Source organism: Rhea pennata, chromosome 5 (assembly GCF_028389875.1).
Source record: "Rhea pennata isolate bPtePen1 chromosome 5, bPtePen1.pri, whole genome shotgun sequence".
Classification (NCBI taxonomy): domain Eukaryota; kingdom Metazoa; phylum Chordata; class Aves; order Rheiformes; family Rheidae; genus Rhea; species Rhea pennata.
Genome location: NC_084667.1, coordinates 51,078,842 through 51,091,470, shown reverse-complemented (window position 1 = coordinate 51,091,470; position 12,629 = coordinate 51,078,842). Strand labels below are relative to the sequence as shown.

The 12,629-nt window shown below is 33.2% G+C and overlaps 1 protein-coding gene across 3 annotated transcripts in view; it reads left to right on the top strand.

Annotated features, from left to right (window-relative positions):
• Positions 1–12,629, top strand: part of EML5 (EMAP like 5) — a 126,083-nt gene that overhangs the window by 69,543 nt on the left and 43,911 nt on the right. For all 3 annotated transcript variants that reach the window (XM_062576120.1, XM_062576121.1, XM_062576123.1), the window contains exons 17-23: positions 1,268–1,368; positions 3,109–3,311; positions 5,987–6,098; positions 7,246–7,373; positions 8,304–8,445; positions 10,466–10,618; positions 11,723–11,854. In XM_062576120.1, the coding sequence (XP_062432104.1) occupies positions 1,268–1,368; positions 3,109–3,311; positions 5,987–6,098; positions 7,246–7,373; positions 8,304–8,445; positions 10,466–10,618; positions 11,723–11,854 (971 nt within the window). The remainder of the gene's footprint in view (positions 1–1,267; positions 1,369–3,108; positions 3,312–5,986; positions 6,099–7,245; positions 7,374–8,303; positions 8,446–10,465; positions 10,619–11,722; positions 11,855–12,629) is intronic.

Sequence of the window (12,629 nt, the reverse complement as noted above, 5' to 3'; positions counted from 1 at the left end):
AATTTTTTTTTTCCACTGCCGCTCAGGATTCAGTATACCTACTGCAAACATTGTATCTGGAGAGAATAATAAATCCCTTTCAAACTCATCTAGAGCAATGCAATTAAAAAAACCCTCAACCTCCTACTTATTCATTAACTTCATTGTTGCTCTTCACTGACTTTTACTTTCTTTTTGAATATATTTTGAGTTTCTTATCTACTGAGGAATAAAAGTCTTGAATACCTGATGCAATTAGAGAAAGGAGGGTTAGTCCTGTCCTAGTTACTTACCAGAAGCCCCATTAACTTGGCTTCTCTGAAGATACCCTTTCTGGTACTTTGCCTACCTTTGGCCTAATATTTAGAAACATTTCAGAGGGGAATTTTCCCTCGTTTTAGTCTAGATTTTGTTTCTGGGGAGCTTTTTCTTCTACCTCATCAGAGGAATTGAATAAAATACTTGAGAGAAACATCTATACTTTGAAGATTACAGTGTGAGTTTTGGAGGAAACTAGTTTGTGCTCTTCATTACTTTTTCAGTGTTTATTCAGTGATCTGAAAACCATAGAAAGGTAAAAAGAGTTTTGCTGTTTTTGACTGCGAGGCAAAACCTATGAATTAGAGCCTCTTTTGCATTTTGAAATAAACAAAATTCTTAGTTAACTTTTTTTCTTGCATAGATAGCAAATATAGCTGACTGCTGTTTTGCATACTATAGAACTGAAGCATTGGGTTTGTATGTTTAGGAAGAAATCTAAAATACATAACAAATTCTGATTTTTTTTTTAGCAACTGAAATTTTCGTTTAAAATTGATGTAACTGCAACATTTGTATTACTCTAAAAGGAAAAACAGAAAAGATCAGTTAAAATGTTGATGAGAATGGCCATTTGTTTTCAGAATGAGAGCCATTTAAATAAGGTATGCAACTATACACCATTAAGTTTCATTATGAGCTGTCAGAGGTCTAAATGCCATTGCAATAGTTGAATTTTTAAAGTATATTATTTTGCAAAGAAAATGCCACCTAGTGGCTTTTTGAAGTAGCATAAAATCCCGTTCTTGTTCTGGAAACTGAAGGCAAATGAAAACAGAACAGCACTCAATATTTTAGTTCTTTGTCTTTCCTTCTTACTTCTCATTAAAAAAAAAACTATGTTTAATGATACGGATGTAAATGCTGATCATATAGAGAAAGGATACAGTAGCAGGATAAAAGATTATTTATTTAAAATAAAAGTACATATATTTTAATTTAAAACAAAATATTTTGCTTTCTATTTCAGGGGAAGTAAAGATAAGATTTTTGTTGTTAAGATTAATCCTTATATGCCTGATAAATTGATTACAGTTGGAATTAAACACATGAAATTCTGGCGTAGAGCAGGTAAGGAAAGATATTTTTTAATTTTTCATCATAACAGCCTTTTTTGTTATTTAATTTATAAATATAGCATCTGTTATAGTGTATTTCATGCATTACGGGGAGATAATCTCTCTATATATTTCTCTAAGGTAGCTTTGCCCAAGATCTATTACAAGAAGCATGAATTGCCATTACAAGTAAAAAGGACCTTGGATTTCCTGCTGTCTGTTTTTATATCTAATAATAATAGCACACATCTCAAAATGTTATAAAACTGCTCTAAAGTGAAAAAAATTTTTGGAAGAAGGACAATTTGAGGGTGCATGTCATAAAGATCTGCAGATACCTTTCAAGATACTTAGATACTGTTTTTAAACATGGCTGTTAAAAACCAAGGCAAGCAGCTTGTTTTAGATGCCTGAAAAATTCTGGTTTAGAACAGCAAGAGAAGCTATTCCTTGATGTTAGTCTGAACTTCACATGTTTTTTGAGGTTTGATACAATGAAGACAAATAAACTACAGCAGATTAGTTTCTGTGCTAAGAATTCTCTAAGAGCTTATGTACATCAACTCAAGTGAGTCTCTGCTAAAATTATTTTTGCAATTTTCCCTGAGGAAAATCACGACACTAGTTTTTTCATTTGAAGTCTCCACCAGAAATCAGCAAAGATTGTTTGAGGGCAAGTGGTTGAAGTACCAATTATTAATTGTTATTACTAAGTAAAGAAAGAATGAAGTGTGTTAGAAAATAATTACTGGAGAATTACTATAAATTGTTTAGAGGGAAGTCTTAAGAAGGAGGTGTTAACCATGATGGTAAGAACCTACTGATGGTGCTTTTGGAAAAAAAAAAAAAAAAGAAAAAAAAAGGAAAAAAATGTCTATTGCTTAGAGTTAGCAGGAAGCAGATTTCTGTCCATCTGTGCAAAATTGAAATAACCACACTGACAAGGCAGTCACTGCGAAACACTCACTAGGAGGGGTGGAATCAGTCCACCTTAAGTCTCAGATGAAGTCTGCACTAGAACAAGTGGACTTAAGATGAGAAGCGACACTGATGCGTAAACTTAGGACTGAATTTCATCAGTGCAACTGACAGCAAAGAAGTTGAGAGACCTTGCCTCTGTAAATGTAGGAGAATGATAGGAAATTTTACATCCTGAGACACTTCTGTTTTATCACACATGAAGTTTCTCTGAGAATTGTGAAAATCTGAATCTGGCTTTCTACCTAGAAATTACTGTGTTATATCTGTCAAGTTATTTTAGAACATTGTGGTATTTTAAAGTAAGATTTACATAGCAGTTACATTTCTATCATCCAGAGGCCAACACAACTACTTTTTAAATTAAAATTAGAAAATCTGCCTCTGAAAACATGCCATGAAAAGAAAGAGATATTAAAGTTGATTATTCTTTTTTTCAAGTTCATTCTACTAAGAATTTCTCTGGAAGTGTGGTGGATGTTAAATTTTTGTTTAGATGTGAGTTTACAAATAAGTTTTCTCTTTGTAGTACGTTCATGTGGGTATATATACATATTCAAGACCTGATTGAAGTAGCAAGTTAAAAGTAAGGCGTTATCTTGAAAGGTATCAAATAGATGTTTTGTGAGAAATCTGTTAAAGTTCTGTTTTTGGGGAAGTGTGAATTAACCAGAAGTAAAGAGTTCATTATTCTGAGTACAGTTGCTTTACAGATTTTTTTTTTTGAAAATAATTGTTAGCAAATGTTTGATGACTTGTTTTTGTTTTAAACGAGGGGGAGGACTAATTGGGAGAAAGGGCTGCATCGGTGCAATGGGAAGAACTGACACTATGATGTGTGCGGTGTATGGCTGGACTGAAGAGATGGCCTTCTCTGGGACTTCCACAGGGGATGTGTGTGTTTGGAGAGATGTGTTTCTCATAAAAACAGTCAAAGCACATGATGGTCCTGTGTTCAGCATGCATGCATTAGAAAAAGTAAGTAAACTGTGAGGATATTACATGAGACCTAATTTCAATTTAAGAAATGTCCCTCTTTTTTTTTTTTTTTTTTTTTTTTTTTTTTGTTTGTTTGGTTTTTTTTGACTAGATCTAAGAAAAATGAAGTCTTTTGCTACGATGAATTTAGGTGTTCCAGTTACCTCTTTGTCAGGCCAGAAAGAATTCAGAATTCAGAAAGAATTCTCTTAGAAAGAGATGTATTATGTTGTAGTAATTCTTTGGTTAATTTTGAGAGCTACATGCCTTCTGGTGTTATACCAGTTAACTTAGAGTCCCCACTGATCGTGATACTCTGGGGATGACTGTGAAAAAAGAAAGTAAAAGTGAATGGACTGGTGTGTCTGGGATTTTTGAAATGCACCGTCTGAAAGGAGATGTTACACTAAATTAACCTGCCACATTTCTTACTACAAGATCGTTTTGCGTGGAGTACAATCTGCTTAGCAGATGGAGGTCTAGGGTTTAGTTCACTCATGCTCAGTTGGTAAATTGAGAGAGATACTTTCTAATCAAAAAAATGTTACAAAAATTGATTATAATGAATCTTTTGAGCTTGGATAATAAGTTATTGTGCTGCAGTAAGCTGGTGCTTATGAACTAATCTGAGATTGCAGCGTGAACAATTTTAACTTATCTATAAATTCTAAATTTGAGTTATAATAAATTTTTATCTCCCTCAGTGAAGAATTAATCACATTGGTAATACTAAGAGCATATACTTGAACAGTCATTGAGGATCAGCCGACAGTTTTGATATCTCTGGAAAGGATACATGTTGAAAATCAAGTACCTATTTCTGAACTATTTTCTCGAACAAGTTGCCCGGAGAGGTTGTGGAGTCTCTTTCTCTGGAGATATTCAAAACTCACCTGGATGTGATCCTGTCTAACATGCTGTAGGTGACTCTGCTTGAGCAGGGGGGATGGACTAGATGATCTCCAGAGTCCTTTCCATCCTTAACCATTCTGTGATTCTGTAAACTAAGGAAAACTGTACTTTTAACTTTTTTCTCTTGTTTTATATGCCATTTGCTTTTACGGAAAATAAACATGATTTATTAAGTCAAAAATATTGTTAATTTTTTAAGACAGAAAAGCACTTTTTTCTCACTTAAAATATGAAAAGTTGATAGCTGTATTACTTATTATATCTTGTTAGTACGTACTCCTGAATGAAACAATTTGTTGATGTCTGGACAGGAAGCTGTCTACAGACTTAGAAAAAGTTTGTATAATTCAGATGCTGACCTAGGCCTTCTCCAAACTCAGAAATGCATTACTTTACTTCCGTAATAGAAAAACCTTGTGAGTCCAGATTCAAAAAAGTGGTTTGTGCCGGTTTCCAATTCTTGTTGCATAGTGTGGTATTTCTCAAAACTCTTCAGATTGGTGACATCTATTCAATAATTTTCTTGGCCTCTTGCTAAAATAATAACGGAATTTATAGCAATGATAAATAAAAGTACTTTTTTATTGAAGTTCTCATAAGTGTAATGGAATATGTGACTCTGTGAGAGGAGAAGAATTTGGTAATGTTTTCAGCACCTCACTGCTCTTACTTTCCCTGACTTGTTTTTGGAGAGCACTGCCTTAATGTATAAATGCAGCTAAGACAGCATGAGGAAAAGGATTCTGACCACTTTTGTAAGAGGTGCTTCATGCCTATTACTGCTACCTGTGCATAACAAATTGATACTGTTTTATTATTGATACTGTTTTATTATTTTTGGTTTTTTTTTTCATTTTCAATGAAGGTATTCAGCAGAGACTGTGATATTCAATATACATTGAATATCAAATATAAGGTGATTAGACATGACTACTTGATAATAGTGCTAATTCGTTTTTCACTATGGGAGGATTGTACTTTTATTATTTTGTGCTGTTGTTAACAGTCCCTTAGTGATTTACAGACTGAAGGCTTCCCCTAAGTACTCTGTCCTTATTCTGAACTTCCCTTGACTCAGGAAAGCCTTTAAGCATGTGCTTAAATGTAAATGGGTATTGGTGTTAGACTACTTTACGTTTAATATTCTGTGTCTATGTATTTTGCTAGATCAGAGTTAGAGCAATTTGTAAGATTTGAGTTTCAGTACAAAAACTTTGGACAAATCATATCTTACTGATTGCTATTGCATAATTAAATTCTCCAAACAAAAATATTAACTATTTCAATATTAAGTATATTTATGGCTCCATTAAATAGCTGTTAATCACTTTTGAAGATAAAATGGCATAAATATACACATATTTGAAGGATAAAAACGCTAAAGAAGTTTTTAGGAGTTGTACTAAGTGTGACTTAGAGTAATGAGTTGAAATACCAGAGGGTCATTGAGGCTAAATATCAAGAAAAAGTTTTTGATATAGTAGGCAGTTAAATTGCTTTGCTAGTGTGATAGAAGCTTATTAATTAGAACTTTTAAATCCAGTCTGCATATATAGAGCTACTTTGATCAGGAAGAGGAATGGATCATTTTTTTCCTGATCTTTTCATCTCTGACATCTGTAGTTCTATGCATGTACATTTACAGTGTTATGTATAATCCATCGTCAGTATTGTCGGAAATCACTGCAAAATCAAGTAAAAATAATTAAATAATTCTAATGTCTGTTTTTTTTTTTTTTTTTTTTTTTTTTTTTTTTTGCCAGGGATTTGTCACTGGAGGAAAGGATGGGGTAGTAGCTCTCTGGGACGATACCTTTGAGCGCTGTCTCAAAACCTATGCCATCAAAAGGGCTGCTTTGGCCCCTGGATCTAAAGGTAAAATATCAGACTTTTCTCTCTTTATAATTCTGTTTAAAATACTTTCTTTAGAAAATTTCTTCTACGGAATTGCCTTCCCCAATGAGAGGAAATCCAGATTTGTCATAATAAATGCTAAGAATGAAGTTCTGTTAAAGCTTTATTGATTCCATGTAAGTCATACTTCTATTTTGTGTGTGTGAGTGAGGGCAGTGGCATGTAGTAGTAGTTTGGTTGCACATTTGGTAGGGGACAGAACTTCATCTTTACTTTAATCTGTTTAATCTGTTGATTTAAACTTGAGTCTCTTATATCCGAGGTGGTGTTGTTTAATAATAATAATAAGCCTATTATATTCCTAGTCATGAAGTCTCTTATCTGTTGTGGGTTTTTTTTGTGTTTTTTTTTTTTTTTTTTTTTTTTTTTGCTGGGGGAGTGTATAAGAATAGAATTTAGAATTGTGGCTATCTTTATAAGGGATTAATGCATTTTGTGACTTATTTTTGTGTAAATGCGTATCTATGCTGAAATGATTTACAAACACTCCTTCCTATGCCTCCCATGTGTTTTTGATTTTAGTGCTTATATGTAGTTTTCCATATTTGACATTCTGCATAGTATTCTTGCTCTCCCCTCTGTCTTAAAATTACATTTCCTGTATACGATCATTAATCGTATGATCGTATTCAGAAACCATTAATGGGGATAACCATTTATAAAAAAATTCTATTACAGCTTATCTCATGTTTGATATAATACTGAGTTTGAAGGTATCATAAATAGTATTAAGATAATAATATAGCTGATACTTTGTATGCACACTTTTTCACTAAGATTACCAATAAATCAGACTAATTACATTTCAAAGATAATCTGCAGAGAGATCATTGGCAATTGCTTGATATAGCAGTTTCATTATGAAAAAAGGCCTCAAACCAGGAACTGGAAGAGTAACTACTGTACATTCTTTAGTCAATTATATAATTGCTAAATAGCCCAAAGGAATCCAAACATAAAAGTTCTTCCATGTCAGAATATATTTTTACTTTTTTCCTATTGAGTATCATTTTCTGCAGTGATAATGTAATGTGCATATATGTGAAAATTACTGTTGAACTTATGCATACTTGAAAATCTTACGTCTTCTGGCATTTTAATATTCTAGGTCTCCTCTTAGAAGATAATCCTTCTATACGTGCCATATCTTTAGGACATGGTCATATTTTAGTGGGCACAAAGAATGGTGAAATTTTGGAGGTGGATAAAAGTGGACCGATAACACTGCTGGTTCAGGTACATGTTAAATGTAAATTAAATACTCTATACCACAAATATTAATATAATTTTCAAGTAAAGAGTGTTGTGAAATAACAAGTTTAATTGTTGGAAAAGGTAGTGAGTTTTTATAGTTAGTTCTTTAAGGCTAGAATAGACCACTGCCACTCTTTAGTGGACAAAACCCAGATTACAGAATTTCCTGTAGTAATTTATTCATCAGGTACTGATGGTATCTGATAGGTACCAATAGGTACTTTCAAACAGACCAAGATCACAGTTTTGTACAAAAAAAAATAAATATGCAACTAAAAAAATCGTGTTAAACAATGGACACCCCACCAAATTCCTTACTATGTTGCTCTGAGTATTAATCACTTACATTGTTTTTAAAAGTGGTCTTTTTGGATTCATTTTCATTTTTTTCTTTGTAATTATTTAAAATCACTTCCATTTCCCCCCTGCAATACTAATATATTGCATTTCTTAAGCCTTACTGTAAAACAGAATTTTTACAGTTGTATTATATTAACGTATACATAAAAATCGTATCATCATATGACTTTCTTTAGTATTTAGATAAAATTCTGTGTATATTTAACTCACTTATGAATGGCCAATGCAATATATGAATATGTAAACTATATTTTTTTAAAGAATATCTTAGAACCTCAGCTAAATGTAGAATAAAGCTAAATATATGCAAAGGTTATTTCTCAGGGAATAATTTTCTCTAGTACTAATTAGTATAGTTAGAAGTTTTATTGTAAGTAGGAGCGTTTTCTTCTTTATTTTTTTTTTCAGGGGTTCTGTGTTTTTGTTTGGAGGTGGCTGTATTATCCTGTAAGAATTTTTATGTTCTCAATCTAGTTTTCTCAACTTCCTTATATGTATTATTTTTATTTTCAGTTTTTAATATGAAATCATCTGATTCATTTTCTTTTTCAGGGTCATATGGAGGGGGAAGTTTGGGGTCTAGCTACCCATCCTCATTTACCTATTTGTGCTACTGTAAGTGATGACAAAACCTTAAGAATATGGGATTTATCTCCTAGCCATTGTATGTTAGCTGTTCGCAAATTGAAAAAGGGTAAGATACTTAGTATGAAAAAAGATTTAACCAAATTTGGTTGACATTTGCTAGCATTGTGAATCTCGCAAAAGCAAGAGTATGAAACTGCTTTCTTTACTCAAATTATTTTACTGATGATATATTCAGGAGTGTTATGTAGCCCTTCAGCTAATGAATCCGTGCAAAAGATTTTTGTGTAATGCTGTTTAAGATTATTTGCAATTGTAACATATTTAAGTCAGTGAATTTACAATAAAAATTTTAAGCATTAACATAAATCTGGCATCTTGCGTATAATACTGCAAGCATTTTTGAACAGTGGGAGAATTCAAATCTAGAAGTTTTGGGAAGAAATCTCAGAATTAACGTGAAATTTCTCTTCTCTGCTATTTGGAAATCTTAGAAGTTGAATCTGGAATTACAAGGGAAGAGAACAGTCATTAAATTCTTACTAATTGTACACTATACAATAAAATTCTGTATTGACATATGAAAACACGTTACGTGACATCACATAAGGAGATTTTTTTCCTTTAGGATAAGACCAGACTGGACTTCACTAGCTTTTTATAATATGTATGCTTTCCTAGTCAAAGGAATGCAATAGACTTTGCCTGTTTAGAGTTCACTAAAGCATTCTGATCCATGCCTTAGAGCAAACTTAGCTGATGAGGATCTGATGTGATAAAGTAACTAAGAAGAGTCATGAGCTGGCACAAGCAGGGATGCTAATGTTAAAAGAGAAAATTTCAGTTGGTAGAAGGTTATTGGTGGATTTTGTTGTAGTTTTAAAGTTGATATTGTTTAATATTTTAATAATAGAGTTGGGATAGGACTGTGATATAAGGACTGTGATGAAGTAATTTGCTGATGAGACAGATTTTGAGGCACTTTGATGGTATTGAAGAGCATCTACATAAAATACAGAAAAAAATTGGTATTTTTCACATGCTGAAGTAATAGAAATAGCGTGATATTTGGTAACTAAAAAGGCAAGGTTCATATCGTGGTAGAGAGGCAATTTCCCATTCCTGAGTGAGGAATCATAGAATGGTAAGGTTGGAAGGGACCTCTGGAGATCATCTAGTCCAATCCTCAGCATAGTCTGTACGGGGATTGAACCTGCGACGTTAGCATTAGCAGCACCATGCTCTAACCAGCTGAGCTAAACCTGTCCCCAATACTTGCTGACTGTAAGAAAAAATTGTCTATATAGTTGAGGAGGATGAGGCTCAGAGTGTTCTATCTGATCAGAGAACGACAATTACCTGTGATGAAGTGCGGTATTTCTTCCAGAGCATAGTGAGGTATTCATTTAGTTTAGAGGATCAGAATATTTTTGGTGTATACTTCTACTCATCCATGTTCAGCTGAACTTAAAGTTGAGCATGGAGAAAGAGCAGCTGCAGGAGAAGGACTGAAGAGCTTTGTCTGACAGAGTCAATACAGCAGAATAAAGGATTACTGTCTGTAAGTTTATCGGTGGAAAAATAGTGGGGAAAATATTTAACATCATGGAAAATTCTGGCACAGAAACAAGTATGTATAAGCTGGTTATAAATTTAGATTGGAAATTGAATTTTTTAATGAAATTTCACATGTTTATTAGAAGGGTTATGTGACATAGTGACCATGATAGCAAACAAGTGGATTCCGTGAGTCTGGAAGGCCTTTTTCATCTGCCTGTTCCTTACTAGAGCGCAGGGTTGCAAATGCCTGACATCAGATACTAAGAAGGAGGGCAAATTCAAAATATGTAGAAAATACTGATTAACTTATATTACTAACATAGAATAGATGTTGATTAATATGCAGATAAATTTAATAAAGATTTCAGTGTTGTGTATTTGTTGATTTGCCAGTAGCTTCTGTGCACTTTTGCAGAAGTGGAACTGGGAAATGATCTTGGTAGCATGTAAAAAATGTCATTAGTCTGTAGATTACAAGAACGACTTTTCTTTACTACTGTAGAAACAAATGAAAAAGAAGGATTATTCACTGTTAATCTACCTGACTGCCATTTTTGTGCTCCTTGTAGGAGGCAGATGTTGCTGCTTTTCTCCTGATGGAAAGGCGTTAGCTGTTGGTCTCAATGATGGAAGTTTTTTGATAGTTAATGCAGATACTCTGGAGGATTTAGTCTCCTTCCACCACAGAAAAGATGTTATTTCAGAGATCCGATTTTCTCCTGGTAAATGATTTAAAATTAAGATTTTAATTTCCAAGTTTTTTAAACAAACTTTATATTCATCATCAATCATATGGATGTACATTGTGAATATTGGTTACTTCACTAAAAATGTTCTAGTCTTGTTCTGTAGTTGCATCAAATGGACTAATAGAATGCGCTAAAGATGAGTCATGTTACAAATATGTAGTCCTGATGAAGTGCCTTTCTTCAGTTATTCTGTGAGAAAAGGAAACATAAGATAACTGCAGTAACCCAAATCATGTTCATCTCTTGTTTTCCAGATATTCTTTAAAAGATTGAGGAATTAGAGATTTGTAATACTCTTCTACACATAACTAATAAACCTCAGCAAAACAAATAGTCGTGTTTTGAATATTACTGGGTGTAAAAAATGATGTATTTCTTGTTAAAGGGTAAGATTATCAGGATAGACTCACTCAGAGTAATCTCTTACATGCAGTATTCAAATTTTAAATCATCAACATCCAGCAACTCCCACGGGGACATAGAAAAAAAGGAAAAGAAAAAGTGTTCTACTGTATGAACTGCATAACATTTTGGCTCTTCACTTAGGTTATTTTTAGCTAATGAGAATGCTGAAACTGAGATGTCAGAATGTTTTGGTGCCTTGTCCTTTCTTTCCCTCTACAGTGCTTAGCAACCCCAGCGAAACCATTTTTTTTCCAAACATTTGAACTCTTACTTAGGAATTTAAACGTATGGCCTATATTATTGGTATTACTTCAGTGAAAATACTCACCTGTAGGCAAAATGTGATGTGAATAACTGGTATAAATTCTCATGTAATATTGCCTTGTGGTTACCTGAGCCTTGCCATTCTCTGAGTGCAAGAAATGTTTAAATTTTGGTCTAATATTTTATTATTTTAAAATATAAAGATGTAATGGTTATATATAAAAATACTGAATTTTTTATTCTTATGTGATATGAGCAGTAGTCTGTCAGTGGCTATGTATGAGTTACCAAAATTATTTGAAAGGAAGCTAAGTGGAATTTAGCTAGATTCCTGAACGTAGTTTGTTTAATATTGTACAAAACACAACAAAATTGAAAATGTCTTGTGTTTCTAATGATGTATTTTAGGGGCTGGAAAGTATTTAGCTGTGGCATCATGTGACAACTTTGTAGATATTTACAATGTAATGAGCAGTAAGCGAGTAGGAATCTGCAAGGGAGCTTCCAGCTATATAACACACATGGACTGGGACGTAAGAGGTAAGTAGCGTTCATCTGAGTTCTAAAAATCTACTGGTATATTATGGGCTAAATCATTATAGATTGTGTCTGCAGCATGAATTTATGGTGCCCCCAACAGATACATTCCTTCAGTGTACGAAGATGCTTATGGCATGTGAATAAATATAAATGCATATTTTTTGAAAGGTTTTGTAACTTGATGAAGTAAGATATTCTTTCTATAAATTGTTATATTTTTACATCTTCTATATTGTTTGTCTGCTAACTTTTGAATAAATGATGCAACAAATGCAATTGTATGAGTAGGTCAGGAATATGTATCCTTGCGAACTGTCAAAAATGGAAGAAAGACTGTCTTTCCTGCTTTATTCTTGAATATAAATATATGATCATTTTAAACACTAATTTTAATTCAGTTTCATACAAAAACAAGGCTGTACAATTGTACTTTGTTAAATTTAATGAATTTGAAAGAGTGATAGAAGTTAAGTTCCTTTGACAATTTTGAAAACAGGAGGAGGACAAAAACCTTAATGAGAATCTTCCTCGGGAAAAAAAGAAGTATAAAGGCAAGTAGAACTCAGCTGTTCAGAAATGGCCACTGGCCAGCCAGAGTGTGTGCTTCTCAAGCCAAAGAGCACATCGAGTTAGTACAGATGAGCTCTGAATTAGACCTAATGCATGCTCTCTACCATTGATGGGACAACCGTAAATAATACGGGAAAGTGCTGCATTGCCGCACTTTTTAAAGAGAGAAGGAAGGTATGTGAATATAAGGGATTGGAAGACTTGG